This window comes from Plecotus auritus (genome assembly GCF_963455305.1).
Source record: "Plecotus auritus genome assembly, chromosome: 1".
Taxonomy (NCBI): Eukaryota; Metazoa; Chordata; class Mammalia; order Chiroptera; family Vespertilionidae; genus Plecotus; species Plecotus auritus.
The window spans coordinates 94286374-94304997 of record NC_137770.1 but is presented as its reverse complement, the minus strand read 5'-3'; the positions used below and the strand labels follow the sequence as shown (position 1 = coordinate 94304997).

At 40.5% G+C, this 18624-nt stretch overlaps 1 protein-coding gene across 17 annotated transcripts in view; it reads right to left on the bottom strand.

The window, feature by feature from the left end:
- Nucleotides 1-18624, bottom strand: part of NPAS3 (neuronal PAS domain protein 3) — a 914130-nt gene that overhangs the window by 61149 nt on the left and 834357 nt on the right. For all 17 annotated transcript variants that reach the window (XM_080673292.1, XM_080673302.1, XM_080673301.1 and 14 more), the window contains one exon: nt 12758-12876. In XM_080673292.1, the coding sequence (XP_080529418.1) occupies nt 12758-12876 (119 nt within the window). The remainder of the gene's footprint in view (nt 1-12757; nt 12877-18624) is intronic.

Here is an 18624-nt window from a genome sequence, read left to right as displayed (position 1 = left end):
CTCTTGAAACATACCTCCTTTAAAGCACACGTCACCTGGTCTCCTAGTCATTACTTTGTGTGCCTGCCTAAGTCTGTTCTCTGGACCAAGGACTTTGTTTTATCCATCTTTGTCTTCCTAGTGCCCAGTAGAGTGTGTAATACACAACAGTACACAATCAGTATTGACTGCATGATTGAGTGAAATCAATTCCTAAATACTCTGAACAAAAGGTGATGCTGAAACATGAAAGTTATAGATGATTCTGGGTCACACTGGACTTTTTTTTTCCTTTTGATTTCTAGTTTATTATGATCTGATAAAACTTGTTTTTGAAAAAGTTTCCATTATGTAGATGCAAAGCTTTGGTGGGGAAGCAGGATCTGAAACTCTAGTTGGGATAATTAAAGTTAGTTATTTCAGATCAGTCTGGAAGGAACTGAAATAGATAAGCTCTAGGGTCAGCATATGCCTTGCTCAGCCTTTTTTCAAAGGCATGGGGAGTAATAAAGCTTTCCATTTTATCTTCAGTGAAATAATACTGCTGAAATATCACCTCATTTTTGATGTCAGTGATGATTTCTCCTTTCCTCCATGATGTCAAAAGGGAATTATTATTATTAGAATGACAGATTACTGATGCTGTAGGAGAAGAGGAGTAGCTGACATCATTATAACCAAACATTGTTGGATGTCCTTCTTGTTTGAGCCTCACTGCTCAGTGCTTTGAACAGAGTTACTCTGCGATATCACAGCTGCATAAAAATCTTCTGAGCAGGCAGGAAATCAACAGCAGGTGCCTGTGAATTTTCACTAGCGGAGCACTATCCTTTTAAATGTTTTAGGATTGGGTGGCAGGATAAGGAGGTAAAATTTATGGATGCAGGAGGGAAAGGATTCTTTCCAAAATGTGTCCTGAGCTCTTGCGGACACCTCCACTGCTGCTTTCCGCCAGGGTAAACCCATGGCCTGCGGAGAAAGATGGGACAAGGGGACCTTCTAGGTTTGGCATCCTGTCCGTCCTCTGTGGGACAGTGACAGCATGATCTGTTGGTTCTGGTCTCTACTCTCTTTTCACCTACTGACTGGCTTGCTGTCAATCCATGTTGACTTGTGGGTTATAAATTCTCTGTGACTGACCTACAGGGCTCTGTGTGTGCTTGAGCACTGGAGGTATGAGGCATTGTCCCTTTTGTGTTCCAGAGAGGACATCCATAGAACATAACAATTCAAGAGTAAGAATGTTTTACATTCCATGATACCTCTCTTTGAGCAGTTTGACAATTATAATATTGTTAATTCCACTCATCAGTTTAAAGAACATTTATCCAGGACTCAACTGCCTGAAGGGCTATTCCAGGTAGTTTAAAAATTTACAACCATTTCTGATTTACAAAGTGTTCACCAGTAAGCCAACTGCAAAAAAATTAAAGGGGAAGACTGATAAGTTTAATAAGAACATGATGTTGTATGTTTGTGGCATAAAAAGAGGGATGAGTACATATTGTGTTAAAGTGAGTAAAGAAATTTGTCACTGTTCATGGAATTAAGCAACAGAGTATTACTCTCAAATCAGCATTTTACTTTTATCTTTAATTTAGGATCTAGATTGATTTCTCAGATTCTAATCTATCCATTGTCTCTACATAGGACATGGTACAAAATTTCACTGAGTCCTCCCTAAGAATTATAGAATCCCCGGATCTCTTCTCCTTTGGGGTAATGATTTGGTTAAGTGTTTCCGTTAATATTTCACTTTCTCAAACCAACACTGGCGAGAGGCCATGCGCAGCTCTGGGGAGCCTTCACCAGGATCTCCTGGCAGGCTTTAGCCTCTGTCTTTCCAAGAGTCAGAGGCTGCTCCTGAAGAGGCAGATCCTCCATTTCATTCCAGCCAGAGTATCCCAAAGGGGCTTTCACCATAATGTAGAAAGTGGAGCTACAGAGGATGTAATTTCAAATGTCAGATGACTAAGAACACTGAAATAAAGTCCTATTGTATACAGAAGGTCCTCAAATAGCTTTTCATGCAACATAGTTTTGTTATAATGTTGTTTTGTTTTGATGATGATGATGATAAGACATAGGAACTTGTTTATATCAATTAGCTGATGACAAAAATGGTGTCATTATACATCTTTCAGTTAAACCACTGAATCTACTGATGATGTTAAGTAAGGACTTACTGTACTTTGTTTGTATCAATGAAACAGAAGCCCCAAATCATCAGGCTGCTTGTCCAGTGTTGCAGAGCAAGTAAGAAGCAGTGTGCTGGCATCAGCATGGAATTTCTGGGTCCCCTCACCAGGTGTGCCCCTATGAAGCCACTCTGTTTTCATGACTTCTCAAGGAGTCATGGGTTTGAAGGACATTTGACAAGGGGCTATTGAAGACTAGTGAATGTATTCAGAACCACCAAGTACTAAGCAAGTGACTCTTGATTATGCTTCCAGAGTTCTAACAACTAGAACTGGGGCAAGTAGGATACAAGTTCAATACATGTTGATTTAAAAAACTGTATATGATAGCATGAGAAATGTCATAGCATATGTCAACTATTAGTGCAGCCTTTTTAAAAGGAAAAAGAAGGAAACTTGAACTTATCTTACTAGCAATAGGGCCTGGTACAAAAGCCCTGGTGAAAGGGAAGTATGGGAGTATAAACACTGCTACCAGTCTAATAATAACTTACATGGATTGTTTCTGTACATCATTGCCAACAATGAGCTGAAAGTGATGTTTCCAACATGGCAACATAGGGAGATCCATTTCCCACTTGTAGTTCAGATTAAACACACTGTGTGTGTGCATGCGCGCGCGCGCACGCGCACACACACACGCACACACACACACACACACACACACACACACACACACAGTCAAGGCAGCAGTCCAAAGCCTCTCCCTTGAATATTACTACAGAGGGTTGAGAATTGATTATACAGATGACTTTTTGTTTAAATAAGAGTGTTCTTGTAACTCAAAGCACACTTTGCAATGAGGCCTTCTTTAGTTTGATGGTGGAGAGATAGAGATGGGAAAGATGTGATGACCTCCTTGGCCCTGGGAAGTCTCTACATGAGGCATGTGAACTCCTGAACCCTGGCTCCTTTCCCTTACACTGGAGTGTCCTGTAGTGCCTCTAAGATGCAGGGTTCATGCTGCAGTGATAGTTTGCCTAGAAGCCTTGTGGGTTACAGGGTCCTAGGAACCCTATTTATTCCAGAGATCAACAACATCAAATTGGCCCTGCCCCTCCTTCAGTTCTTGCATTAAAGGGCAATATTAGTCTTGCCATGATGCTAAATCAATTCCAAAGAAAATAACTGGGTATGTGCTCCTTTTTTTTAAAGGGACAGATGACGTATCTCAATCATATTTTGTCGCCTATAATCAAATCAATATTCAGGACACTTAAGCAAAGAGAAATTTCCCAGAAATAAATGCATTTTCTATATTCGGAATAAATCGTTTATTATTCTAGACACATATAACTTCCAGGAGATAATCTGAAATATTACTGATGATTTACTACTTCCCACAGTTACAGGTGCATATGCAGACATGTAGAAGTTAAGCTGTGGATTGCCTAGATTAACCTTTATCAACCTCACAAGTTCCATAAACCTGAAACTTCACATATGAACATATATTGCAAGCTCATTGTGTGCCAGGCATTCTGGTAGTACTTTACCTGCATTATCTCAATTTATTTCACAATAGTCTTATGAAGGAGGTCCTACTGGTACTCCCACTCTACAGGGGAGGAAATGTGTGCTTACTTACAGTCAGAGCCAGGAATGGCAGGGCCAAGTCCACATCATAGGCTGTGTGACATCACAGCCTGTGTGCTTAATCACTCTTTAGTAAAGTGGCTTTGAGGTAACGAGGGTCAAAGAGGACAATGTATCTGGCAGCCCTTGAAATCTGCAGAGTTAAGAAACTGTTACTTCAGATCACTGGATTAAGAGATTACTTTATGGAAACAGAAATGGTGCACCTTTGCCACTGTTAGGCATCTCCAAACATCAAAGAGCGCTGGGCCTGAAAAAGTGATGAACTGTACTTGAGTTTACTTGTTGGTGCTTAAGTCTGTTTATTTTTCTTTTAAAACTCTTTTTAATAGGCCAAAGTCTCATAATAGAAAGATTTTATCTTAAAATCTACCAGATTGAGAATATATTTACAGAGACATTAATGACAGGTTTGAAGGGCATTTGTTAGTGAAGACATTATATACAGAAAGAGTTGTTAATTTCTGCACCAATGATGTCATTTTTAAAGAGATAATAAAAAAAATAGATACAGAGGCAAAGAAACATTGAACAGACTGTCAAACTACAGCGGGAAGGCAGAGGAGGTTTTGTGGGGGGTGGGCTGTAAGAGATCAACTGAAGGACTTATACGCATGCATATAAGCATAACCAATGGATACAAGACACTGGGGGGAGCAGGTAAAGGCATGTACTAGGGGGAAGGGGAGGCTGGGGGGAGGTCAATGGGGGAAAAAAAAGGAGACATATGTACTACTATTTGTAATACTTCAAACAATTAAAAAAATAAATAAAAAATAAAGAGATAATCACTTCCATTATTTTTAGTTACCAAAGACTAATAAACCCAACCTGAAAAGCTCTAGCATTGTTCGGAGACAGGATGATGTTACTTCTCCTACCTTGTTTCTAAAATCTGTATAATGAAAAATGAAGTACCTGTCAGTTAGCAAGATACTTGGGTTGCATTTATTGACACACTTAGACTTTACAGATGCTTTACAGAATGGCTAGCGATTATGCCTCCAGTTGGTAAAATAGCTAGTGATTAGTCCCGGCAGAAATGACACATCCCAGAGTAGAACTACTGTCATGCCTTGGAAATGGGAAATGAATTCTCTAAGATCAGAAACAATGTCAGTTGTATTTGAAATGACACTGGAAACCATGTTGTAATGAACAATTGTACAGAAGTGAACAGGGACTGAAGTGCAATAATAGGATTTAAAAATTTTGATTTCATTGGTTCTTGCCTCTATTTGCATTTTTCATCACAATAACCTCTGCCTGTAAGTTCTACCCTGGGAAATTTTTTCCCCTTTAGTTTATTCTAGGTGTCTGGGTTGATTGAAAGGCAATAAATGGGTAGTCTTAGAAAACCTGAATGGGTTGATAGAATTTTTGGTTTCTCTGAAAATTCATCTATTGATTGGACAAGACAGTTGCATTGTGCACAGCTTGGAACACTGTGGTCATCACTTCAAGACAACACAGAGACAAGGCAAAGGCTTCAGGAGAAGAACTGATATGGCCAAGACCTGGAATGGCTCTGGATCTCAGAGCGGAAGAAACATCCAGGGGGCATCTTGCCTGTCCACACTTGTCTAGGAGGAGAAGAGCTCCTAATTGATAAGGTTAAGGTTCATACGAAATTACATGAAAGTGATTCATAGAAATGGAGAAGAGATGCTTAGCTGAGCCTGTGTTATCTCATTTGACCCCCAGGAAAACTCTGTGGTGATGTAAAGCTAATAGCTTCATTTTACCAGTGAGAATATTGAGGCATGGAGGCAGGATGGGGGATGGGAGGAGATGAAAACATAAAAGTGCATCTGCATGGTGCCATGTTGGTTAGGATTTTTCTAGCTGGAAGTGTGGCAGAAGGCATTTTAGGAAAAGAAAACAGCATGGTCAAAGGCATAGCAGTATGAATATGCAAACCTATTTCAGGAAAGATGGTTGGATGGATTTTCCTAGAGCATCGGCATTAACAGTTTCAGGAAAGAATGATGGAGATGGTGGTACAAAAGGTGGCCGAGAGCCAGATTCTTGAATACATGACACTATGAACCATTGATGATTCAGCAGCAGAGGAGTAAATGATTGCTAGGGCTTTGGGAAGATATTCCAGAGAGCAGCGTGCAGGATAGAATGGAGAAGTAAAATTTTCTGGGAGGTAATTTGGTAATTTCTCACAATAGATCCAGAAAAAAAATACTAAACCGGAGGAATGTAAATAGAAGCAGGTGGATTCAACCAATATTGACAGCACATTAAAGGGGCAGGTGATCAAGAGGGAGGGGTTGATATTGTGTATTTCATTAAATAATTAAACCAAGAACTAAAATTCCAGATTGTTGAAACAGTAAATAATAATTCCTTTTTAGATTGCTATCTTGAAACTTGTCAATACACACATTCAGTCAAGAATACGTTTGCCTACAAGAAACCTTCAACTTTAAATTTTACTCGGCTGTGATTTTGACATTGGGAACCCTAGTTGATGCAATTCTGTTTGTGCACCTAAGTGAACAGGAAAAAAAGAGGACCATATACCACTGAAAATAACAGATGCAATTTTAAATATTAGCTTGAAAATTTGATGTCTTTTGCAATAGGACCTCACTGTGTATTAACACTACATGCATAAATGGGAGGGAGAAGTGAGAAAGGAAAGGGCTATTGTGATATTGGTGAACTATGTTCTGGAATATGTACTTTGCTTTTTCTTTTTAAATAAGTATCAAGATATCATATTAGATAGTCTTGTAACCTGAAATCATTGGAAACATTTCAAGGGTTCAGGAACTTCCTGATGCAAAATGAATTTACCTTGAAAGAGGCTTGACAAATTTCATCAAATCTTTAAAGGAATCTATGACACCCAAAATAAAACAAATCACGGTTAAAATTATGAAAGTGCCTCACTCCACAGAACAGATACAACCATGAATTTTAAAAAGTGAACAAGAGGATTTTCTAATTTAAAAGGCACTTATGTTTGTGCTTAGAGAAGGCAAATAGAGATAATTAGCACTCTCTAATTTTTTGCTTTTGTTACTTCATGTTTAGATATAGTCTTAAAGCTAAGGCATATCTGCAGTCTTAATAAACTAGTGAATCTACACATTATTTTCTCTTTTACTTATACTTTATGACTCTTATAAGGAGGCTGGATAGATTTCAGAAATCATTTAGTTCAACACTTGGCTATAGGCAAATCTACATCCAAATCGTCTCAGGTGGGAGATTGCTTATTTTTCAGCATCTGGAGTTCTCCCATGCCCTCTAGGAATCTGTTCATATGTGTCATAGCAGGAATCCTCACTACTAGGAGATATTTGTCTTTGCAGAGAGTTCAGAGACATTCTCAGCATTCACATAAATATGACGGAGCTTTTCTCTCTTTGTCTGTGATTCCCAGTCCAGGACGCTCTCCCAGGCCATCAGAGTTAGGACATCGTAATGTGGTTGGGTAAGTACCTCAGAAACAACAGTGGTGCTGGCAGGCATTTAAGAACAGATTAGAAAACTGACAGTCCCATGCCAAAGGAAACTATCCTCCAAAGATAGGGGCTAAGGATGTGACCTAATTAGTCTTCCCTTCTCTAATTTCCCTGATTACAGATCCCCTTTTACCCTCTGTGCTACACCTGGTAAGTTCCCCCAGACATAAACCCATCAAGAAGGCAGAATATTAATGCAGTGCAATTTACAGGAGAGCTGTGTTATGCTCAGATATGTGGCCAACAATGAGACCTAAACAACAAGGAAGCCCCTGAGGCATAAAAAGTGGCCGGTCCAGATAACAGTGCTACTGTGGATTTCAAAACAAATGAAGAGAGAGACACCAAATGTCAGCTCACAGTTGGGGAAACTTCATCAGAGAGAAGGCAAGGTTCCTGAGGACTGACGCGTGGAAGCAACAGCAGACTATACTCCACCTGGATGAGCAGATCCAGATGGCACTTCCTTAGCTAGAATTCTTGGTCATGGGCACCTGAGTGGGATTTATAGTTGCTGGAAAGGAAGACAGATCTCTGCAAATCTATGTAAACTGGTGCTGTGGAGATGCTGAGCCCCAAAGGACAGGTCTTAACCAGGCCACAGGTTTTTTTTAAAGACTATGATGCCTATGGTTTCTTCTAGGACTTTTATGGTTTCACGTCTTATGTTTAAGTCTTTTATCCATTTTGAGTTTATTCTTGTGCATGGTGTAAATTGGTGGTCTAGTTTCATTTTTTTTTTTTGCATATACCTGCCCAATTTTCCCAACACCATTTGTTGAAGAGACTGTCTCTGCTACAATGTATGCTCTTGCTTCCTTTGTCAAATATTAATTGAGCATAGTGGTTTGGGTCAATTTCTGGGTTCTTTGTTTTGTTCGAGTGATCTACATGCCTGTTCTTGTGCCAGTACCAGGCTGTTTTGAGTACCTTGGCTTTGTAGTATAACTTGATATTTGGTATTGTGATTCCCCAATTTTGTTTTTCTTTCTCAAGATTGCTGCAGCTATTTGCTCTCCTAGCAATATGTTTACTGATACAGCTCATAGGATAATGGAAAATAAAGAGAAAATAAACAAATGGGACTACATAAAAATAAAAAGCTTCTGCACTGCAAAAGAAACCATCATCAAAATAACAAGAGAGCCCACTGCATGGGAGAACATATTTGCCAATGATACACGTGATAAGGCATTAATCTCCAAAATATATAGGGAACTCATACAATTTAACAAAAGGAAGACAAACAGTCCAATTAAAAAATGGGCAAAAGACCAAAATAGACACTTCTCTAGAGAGGACATACAGAAAGCCAAGAGACATATGGAAAAATGCTCAAAGTCACTAATCATTTGAGAGATGCAAATCAAAACAACAATGAGATATCACCTCACACCTGTCAGCATTGTTATCATCAACAAATCAACCAATGACAAGTGTTGGCGAGGTTATGGAGAAAAGGGAACCCTAGTACACTGCTGGTGGGAATGCAGACTGGTGCAGCCACTATGGAAAATAGTATGGAGTTTCCTCAAAAAATAAAAAATGGATCTGCCATTTGATTCAGTCATCCCATTTCTAGGAATATATCCTAAGAAACCCGAAACACTCATCAGAAAGAATATATGCACCCCTATGTTCTTAGCACAATTTACAATAGCTAAGACTTGAAAGTCTTAGCTAAGTGCCCATCAGCAGATGAGTGGATAAAAAAACTGTGGTACATTTACACAATGGAATTTATGCAGCAGTAAAGAAGAAAGAACTCTTACCATTTGCAACAGCATGGATGGACCTGGAGAGTATTATGCTGAGTGAAATAATCCAGTCAGAGAAAGATAAGTATCACATGATCTCACTCATATGTGGACTCTAATGAACCAAATAAACTGATGGTCAAAAATTGAGTCATAGAAGCATGAAAAGACTGTTGAACCTCAGAGGGAAGGCAGGGGAGTGTGGGTGGGAAAAGATCAACCAATAAACCTGTATAAATATATGCATAACCCGTGGACATGAACAATGAGGTGGTGAGGGACTGCGAGTGGGGGAGACGGGAGCAGGCTGGAAGAGGTTAATGGGGGAAAAAGGAGGATCTATGTAATACTTTCAACAATATAGATAAAAAATACTTTAATTTTTCGTGTGTTGAGATCCTGCTCATGCTGAGCCCTTCTTTGGACTTGATCTGTTAAGTAGTGAAGCAGAGGGGTGAAGAGGACAAACTCTGGAGCCTAATTACCTGGATTAATCCTGACTCCACAGTAGCTATTGAACCTGTTGAAGCCCCAGTTTCATCACCTGCAAAATGGGTCTAATAATGCCTCGGACAGAGAAAGTCTTTAATGTGTTAAAATAAGCATAAAGTGTTTGGTATAGTGTCTGCCACAGAGTCAATAAGTGGTACTTTTGTAACCATTATTACTATCGGTGACAATGACACTAAAGTGGCAGATAAAATGATGGAGAAAGTCAGAAAAGTCCATGTGCTGAGGTTACAGGAAAAAAATAGAAATATAATGACCTGCACTGAGCAAGGCTTAACATCTTGGATCTTTAACTAAGGGAAAAGAAAGAAGCTCACAATGGTAGTAAATTAGGAGTATGGAGAAATTATCATCGTTGTTTCTTTTTATTTGTGTTTATTGTGTGGTGGTAGGGTGATTACCAGTTTTATTTGAATGTTTTATAAGCTGTTAGATTTATTTACTGAGGATGAACAGATAAATAGGGATGTTATTCAGCTGTGTTGTGTCATGGGTTCTCACAGCCAGCTCTTCCTCTAACTTTCAGACAAGGTTAATTAACGAGGGAAGTTCACCGTGGAGGGCGGAGGGGGAGCGCTGGGTCTGCTGGATGATTCATCTTATGGTGGTGGTGGTGGTGGTCGGTGGGGGGAGGCTGATGAATCTCCTCTTGTTAGTGGTTCTGGGAAGGGGTTAGGCATTGGAGGGAAACTTTTATGAAACCTTGAGAAAGACGTACTGGCAGAGTTCTGTCAGAGGAGTGTGATCACTTTAACATATATGATAGGGTGGAAATGGAACAACTCCTAAATCTTTTCCAGTCCTAGTCATCCATGATTGTACTTTTTCATATTTTGTTTCTCAAAGGCCCCTCCTTATAGCAAGGTGTCTTCAATCCTAAACCCAAGGAGCTCCAGAAATTCTTCTTCCTTATGTCCCTTCTCATTCACCACTCACAGGTGACATGTCACCTGCTCAGGGAGACCTTCTGTGACCCTCATAACTAATGTGGGGCCCCCACCAGCCAGGCCCTCACTTTACCTCGCGTCACTGTCTGTGTAATAGTGTGCCTAATGGTTGAGTACATGGGGTTTTGAGCCAGAATCCCAGAGTTCAAAACCTAGCTCTGTCTCTTCAATCTGTGACCTTGAGATATGCAATTAACCTCTTCTGCCTTAGTTTCTTCATCTGTAAAATGAAAACAATGAACTACTTTCTTCTAGGATTTGGGCGAGGGCTAATACATGTTCCCAGTACCATGCCCAGCACTTTGCAGTGTGCATATATGTTAGCTACTGTTACTTTAGTCCTCATCACTCTCTGAAATCACCTTCTTTATTTATTCCCTTCTCATCATCTTGTCATTATCTATCTCCTCCTGTTAGAATGCAATGCCATGGAAGCAGAGACTTTTTAATGTTAGTACTGCGTTGCCAGGATCTAGAAGAGGCTTTAGAGTAGGAGCTCAATAAATATTTGTTGAATGAATGAATGTTGTATTAATATTTAAAACATTAGTTTGCCCAATTTCAGCTCATGTTACTGAGGTGCCCCTATAACAAAACAAGCAAACAGAACCCAAGCTATTTGGTTTCTTGCCTAGATTGAAACTCATACTACTTTCCCACATTTTTTTTACCCAGACATCCCACATTTTTGCAGATCCAAAATTTTACAGAGCTTTTACATCTCTAGTTTTTCATGTGGGTGTTATACATTCTTTCAGAATATTAAATTGTCTAATGACGTTGAGTTACACTAAATATTCCTTTTTCAAATGATACCTCTCCTGTCCCACCTTCTTCACTCCTGGGATATGTCCCCTACGAACCAGTAAAAATCACTGAAGGTGAAGAACAAATGCTGACAGACAGACCGTAATCCTTGAAAAGGAGTCCTACAGCTCCTGAAAGCTGGACACAAAGAATGTATCTTTCTTGCATTCAAATGACAATAATCATTAAATCCATACCTGACCTGTAGAAACCAAACTGGCCAGTGCTACACAGTAATAACTAATAAATGTATTGTGCTCAGCAGGGTAGGAAAATACAAAATGATCCTGAGGACAGAGCCTGGTTTGTTTCCTCCGACATATCTCTTTGTAACGGGGTCTGTAGGGTAAAGCAGCAGCAGGTGGCCGCTCACGTCCTCTCCTTCTGAGAGGTGGAGGGGGCTGATGAATGTGATCACTTTAACATAGATGATTGGGTGGAAATGGGAACCTTTAACTCTGACCCTGTTAGAGGTTATGGCTGCTCTGAGCCTGCCTTTTAGACTAGTCAGCTCAGGTTCGGGTGGTGCATGGAAGGGCCTGATTCCCCACCTCCTGTCTTTTTTCTCTGAAGAATTCATGTCAAATACAGTGCCTGACTCTGACTTTTATGCAGAGTCTTGATTACTTATAGCAGGTTTTTAAGGCCTGATAATACGGACTGTTACCCTCGCTGACGGTGGTCACCCTAAAGAGCTTAGCTATCAAAAGCCCTACACTCTGAAACTGGGAAAGGTTGAGGGGGCCACATCCATAGTACAGTCTACTTCTGTTTATCCTCCACATATAAAAAATATTGCTTGAGAGGTTGATTAGTGTGTTGTAAAACTGATATGATTCACGTTGCCAAAGGCATTTCATAAGTTTCATAGGTCTTAATTTATGTTGCTATAGTAACTAAAGTGATATAATAATGAAGATTACGACTCTAGACTTGGTCTTCGTTGTTGTGGGAAACATATAATCTGTATACTAACTATTCTATGTGTTATGGTATACGATTTCTGATGTCCAACCTGATTTTCTTACTTACATGTATGAATTTCAGTGGCCAGTCTGAAATATTAAAATGGACAGTCTTTCTCTCAAGAGAAAGGGGGACTTTGAAGAGTTAAGTGGGAGAAGTGGAATTCTGATAAACAGCAATTCCAGAATTCTCATTTTAAGGACTGATATACATTTGGCTCACTTTCTCCAGCAATGTGAATTTCTAACATGTGCTGAGGCCCTTGGTGCGTTATTCACAAGTGCTTTAAGAAAAGGCACGATATTGAGGCATTTGGTGTAGCAGTAATGTCTGAAGTGAGACTAAGGTGTAATGAAGCCCTACCTTGAGACCAAAAGATAGCTAAGAACCCTGCGGGTTGCTCAAGATCACATGTGTTAATTATATGGACCCAAAGCAGTTGGGAAACTCAATACAAATGATCCAGGATTGACCTAAGACAGAGCGATTTCCACTTCCGAAGCCCAGCTTACCTTATATCCTGATGATTTGATGTGCACGCCACGTTTGGTCAGAGTAGATTTCATTCGGATGAAAAAGGAACGCTCAAGGGTGTTGTCAGTGGTTAGCAGACTGGGACTGGTTGACTCCACTGAGGAATACAAAGACATACACACGATTAGATCTCTGCATAGCCCCTCACAGCTACCGCTCAGGTGCAGTCCTTGAGTTCACTAAAAATAAATGACTGATAGGTGCTAAGAGCCAAGTAATTAGTTTACCTTATTTAGAAAATGTTTACTTTGCAGAAAATAAAAAAGAAAAATTAATTTATCCAAAGTAACTTCATTCTAGTTTCTAGCAAGAGTTTTTCTGGCCTTTAATTCCCAGCAGCTCCCTAAATGAGGTCTGATAGTAACTAAGCAGTGACAGCACATCTGGAGGGTTGGCCGGTGTGCATGGAAAGAACTTTCATGAAAAAGAAAGACTCCCCTGATTGATGGGATCAACTAAGACTCAGGCAGAGCTGCTTCTAAGGTAGGGTAAGGATGGCTTGCTCCTTGTTCTCCCTGAGAATCCTGTCTTGTATCATTTACCTCCTGGGGCATTCTGAGAACCACAGAACCATCAAGTGCTCTTGAGTTTTGAGTTGGTTTTCTTCATTGTGGGGACCAGGAAGCATGAAAACTTCTCAACTGACTTTAGAGGGCTGAGAGTGGGATGTACAGACAGAAACAAACACAAGCTCCTCACAATTTCAACTTTTCATTCCCATCACTAATGGCAGCCTGTCCCCTCCTTGCCCTCATCCAAACAGGAAATAGTCTCGGGGTTTCCCCCTTCTCTGCTTCTGGGATGGGAAAATAATAGTATCTTCTCTTAGTAAGATACTCTTTCCCTTTACAGATTTTTAGACTAAGTACAATACATTTTTACTTATGAAACTTAAAATGGTATTTTGCAGTCTTGCTGATCTAAAAATGCCTTTATTCATAAGACTAGAAGGCAACATAAGTCTCTTCTTTATAGTCAAGCTTCTAAGGTATCATATAAATTTGTTTTTTCTGCAATAAAATAATTTTGGGCTGTATAAGCCCAATAAATACTCTCATTTTATTCTTCTAAAATAGTGCTTTTAAAGTTTCCCTTATTCTAAAACAAAAAAAGTTGCAACAACAAGTAGTATTTCTTTTGAACAGCCCTTACTCTGATATTCTCAAAGTAGAACATCAAAATAGCACTGATATTCTCTGGGTGGGGGTAAAGATTTAAGAATTAAATATATAGTTATGAAAACAAAGGAAAGTAGGCCAAAAACTGTAAAATTTTATATTATATAACATATTCCATGTTTCTAAGGCAAAGACATCTCTATTTTTTATATTAAATGTTGTGCTCAATACAAATGATCCAGGATTGACCTAAGACGAAAGAAGAATGAGAGCTACTGTAATAAGAGAAACCTTGCTGTCTATGGTCTGGGGCCTTTCTTGTATTATTCCTGTCTTAATGTGACTATATTTTCCTATATTTATGGCGTTTCTATTCTGGTGTAATGGATCCACCGACAAGTGTCCTTTTCTTATGTCCCTCTCTTAAGATTTTCTTTCTTTTTTTTTTGTTTTAGAGAGAATGGATCTGATGTCATTTTAAATGTACAGCTTTTTATCACTCGAGGGAAAAGCAGAGCCATGTTATATTTAGTACTTTCATTTCTTCTGATTAAATATGAATTACTATGAAATTTTTCTCATCATCTAACACGCCATAATACGCCAACAGCTTTTTAATACACTATATAAGCACAAACTTCTGCTCTAAGAGTTTAATTTACCCCTCTAATCCAATCACATCAACCTTATTTCTCTTATCAGAGATTCCCATTTTGAATTAAATGAGCTCATTAGTTTTAATCAAAAGCAGAGAGATCAAAACTTAAACGTAAATGCTTTAGATCAGAACTGTCAGTCAGCCGTGCAGTTCTATTTTACTAAAACACAAGATCAGAGACCCTTAGAACCATTTTTTTTTCTCGTAAGGGATGCCGAGAGCTTGAAGATGCTATATGCTTTTTTCCCTCCCAAGGACAGATTATACATTTAAGGTTAGACTTAATTTATAGCAGCTTTTCATCCTGGTGGAAGTGGAAAACTATGCCAATCTACTGTTGTCCCTTTCACATTTATTGGCCCCGGTCCTCAGAGACTTGAACTAACGTGCTGCCATCAGAATCCACCCCGCAAACTCGGCCTTAAAAATTCAGCTCTGTTCAGCAAGATCGTGTTTGCAATAGCTGAGGACAAATGAAACTTCCCGGAGAAGTGAAATATGGTTGGGGCTAGGCTTCTGGATACCCTACCCCAGTAAAGAAGGAGCCATCTACCTGTAGAAGAGTGAGCAATTTAGGCACCGCTAGAAATTGTTATTGTGCTCAGTGTGGGACTTAGCATGCACATGAGAGACCACAGCATGGGTACTTCCCACTGAATGGGGATGTGAGACTCAAGCTTCGCATGAGCTCTGGAGGCGGAACATTGTGTTGTGCCCTGACTGAGGCAGTGGACACAGCACCCCGTGTGTTACAGCAGCAATTGTCTAAACATACAGGGCCACCTTAATTAAACCCATGACAGCTGGTATGCAGTTGTCAAAGTCAAAGTCAGATTTTGCCCCATGGAAGCTGAGATTTAAAATATAAACTGGCCCTCAAGCTTTATTTCAAGCTTGAGAAGGGATGGGGTGGGCGTTGAGGAGAAGGGTTTGATTCCTGATGAAGATTTCTCTTTTCGTTCCATATGACTGTCTGGTTCTGAGAAGGGGCAGAGGTCATGAGCCACACTGTCCTTATCAAAGGAGCATGTGACAAACTCTTTCAGGCACCCACACACCGCCATGTTTGCTCAGGGCCAACCCGTGTGCTGTGGCCGTCCCAGCTCCAACAATGGTGTCTGTCCTGTACACAGACAGAGGGGAGGCTTCCTAAGTGTCTCAGGTGAGAAGCACCATGTTAATGAAGGTTCTGCTTGGGACAGAGCCAAGGCAGCATGGCCTTGATGGGTGATAGGACTGCGGCACTCAACAGAGAAGGGGTGTGTGCATGTGTGTGCATACATGCCTGTGTGTGCATACATGTATGTATGTGTTGGGGGGAGCGTGAAGAGAGGGTGGAGTAATGAGAAACGTATCCTTAGAACTGGAGCTATATAAAGACAGTGGGAACCAGTCTATGTTGAAGAAGCACTTTAGAGTGCTTTCTAGGAATCAAAGACTTTTCTGTCAATTCATTGAGGCAGGCCATGATAGCTGCATGCTCTGATAAGAAATCTGAGATTCAGAGAAGTTGTAGCTGCTGCCTGAGACACAGGAGAAATTTATGGTTAAGACTGGATTAAGTGGTCAAAGCTTAGATGTGGCCAGTTTTGACTTATGAATGATGAACAAGGAGGTAAAAACAAGAACAAAAATAAGACGCATGCAACTCAAAGCTAGATAAAGAAATATACTCTCTTTTGCTGAATGTCAAGGGCCTCAACTTTTTAATAAATCTAAATTATCTCAGCTCTTGAAATGTCAGTTTTTGCATATTTTGTAAAATTTACAGAACAATTTATGGCGAACGTTGTAATAATTTTTGTGCTGGCAAATGCCACCATGCTGTGAAACAATGTCTGTGTTATTCCACATCTGCGTATGAGTCCCTAACTGGTTTGGGAGTTGCTGCTTCCTTATCATTATGTAGGGGCAGGAGGTGGTGGAGGGTGGGAAGGACGGGTGGCTGAGGACCAGCTAGTTCTCGCTGGCCAATCCTAGGCCAGGTCCATTCTGGACACTTGCAGTATTCTCTCCAGGGTCTCTGCAGGTGAATGAGATCAAAGCATAAAGAGGGCCTTTCCTTCAGTGCACTCCAAGTGTTGTTAGTGTAATTCTAAACGTCAGAACCCTCCAACTGCCACCAAATCCTGATGTATGAGGGAGAAAGAAAATTAAAAACGTTAAGTTTTGAGAAAACTTTGTTACTCTTCAATTGTGAACAAAGTATTTTTCTTTTTAAAGAAGTGGAGCCCTAGCTGGTTTGGCTTGGTGGATAGAATGTCGGCCTGCGGACTGAAGGGTCCCAAGTTCGATTCTGGTCAAGGGCACATGCCCGGGTTGTGGGCTCGATCCCCAGTGGGGGTCATGCAGGAGACAGCCAATCAATGATTCTCTCTCATCATTGATGTTTCTATCTCTCTTTACCTCTTCCTTCCTCTCTGAAATCAATAAAAATATATTTAAAAAAAAAAGGAAAAAAAAGGCGAAGTGGAGTTGGGGAGTAAGGTATTAAGAACTGGAATTACTCAGATAATCTGCTAGTGGGTTCCTGACCCATAGAAACTATGTAAGATAGCTTTGTAGTTTTTAAGCTGTCAATATTTGGGGTAATTTGTTTTGCAACAATAGATGACTAATATAACATCCACATAGAAACTCTTTGGAAAAATCATCGCCTTGTTTTGATATGTGACAACCATGTATGTGTGTACAACTCATGTGGCAGAAGGAATGCACTGCCCAATGTGTCAGTACCTGGAGAACCCACATGTGCAAGGAAAACTACCTGCAATGCTGACTGTTGTAAGCAGGGCCTGTGTTCTCAAAGGTAAATGCTCAATTGATGTTTTAAAATGTGCAGTTTGCAAGAGATGCTATCAACAGTGTCATCTACAAGATTGCGAGATCCTGAAAAGCAGGCCTGATGTCTTTTTGGCTCTTGTGTCTATTCTCTGCTCTTCTCCATCCTCCCTCATCTCCCCAAGTGCCTAGGATTGTGTTTTACATAAACAGGCACTCAGTCTGCGTGTAGAATAAAGTAACAGTCAGATGCTTTCTTTTAAGAAGAATTATTTTCTTTTACACCGAACATATCTCCCCCCTCCCTCCCTGCTCTCTCTCTTTTTGGGGCAGGGAGAGGGAATCATTGTGTCTCCTGCTGTACTCATTTCTAAGGAAGCGTTTCCTGCAAAGTGTTATTTTCAGAGTCATGGGCCAGTGGGTTTGGTTGTTAAAAGAGGATTGGCCTGATTTCCCCCAGAATCAGAGGATACTTTGTTCTCTGTCTTCTGAGGGTTGGTTTTCATCCCACTGGCCTGTCCTCTACCACGTGGCAGGGCAACTTTAAAGGGGGTAGCAGCTCTTAGTAGCCTGGCCTGGATACTGAGCCTCTGGTGGTGAGATGGTGTCCACCATCTTCTGTGGACACAGTGGGACCACCCCTTGGGTGTCATACAAATGAAGTTCCAGCCATTCCGCTCTGGCTCAGCAATCAGCCTCTCTCTGCTCCCCAGCTTTCTCTGGAATGCCATGAAAAAGCAAAATTTATTTAGTCTCATTAGGGCTGATTCCCATTCCCACTCAGCTGTGAGTCTCAGCTTTGCTTAAAAACGAGTGAATCATCAACTGAAACTCTGGAGCATAGGTGTGAACATAATTGTGGTTCAATAGTGATGCAATAAACTTCTTTCAAAGTAACATAAAAAATAATCCGTCAAAAAGATCTGCCAACCCATGCCACCTGTCAGCGCAAACTCGCTGGCAGTATCCACCTGTCTTGGATGGGAATCATAATGCCTCAGGTTGCCTCTGAGGTCCCTGCACCTCGCCTCGCAGCGGGCGCTACTCAGTGCAGCTGTACCCGGAGGGAGGGGAGCGTGTTCAGTGGCTGCCTGCTGCTCCACAGTTGGTGTTTGGATGTACCACTCTGGGGAAATATACACAGTGTCAGAGTCAAGCTGTTACCAGTGGGTGTTTCTGTACACAACTCCTAAGCAACTGGAAAGTTCAAGGGGGAAACTCAGGTATTGTGAAGATAGCCTTTCAGAGAACATGTCATCCAATGTGACCCATTTGGTAGCAGGCTGTG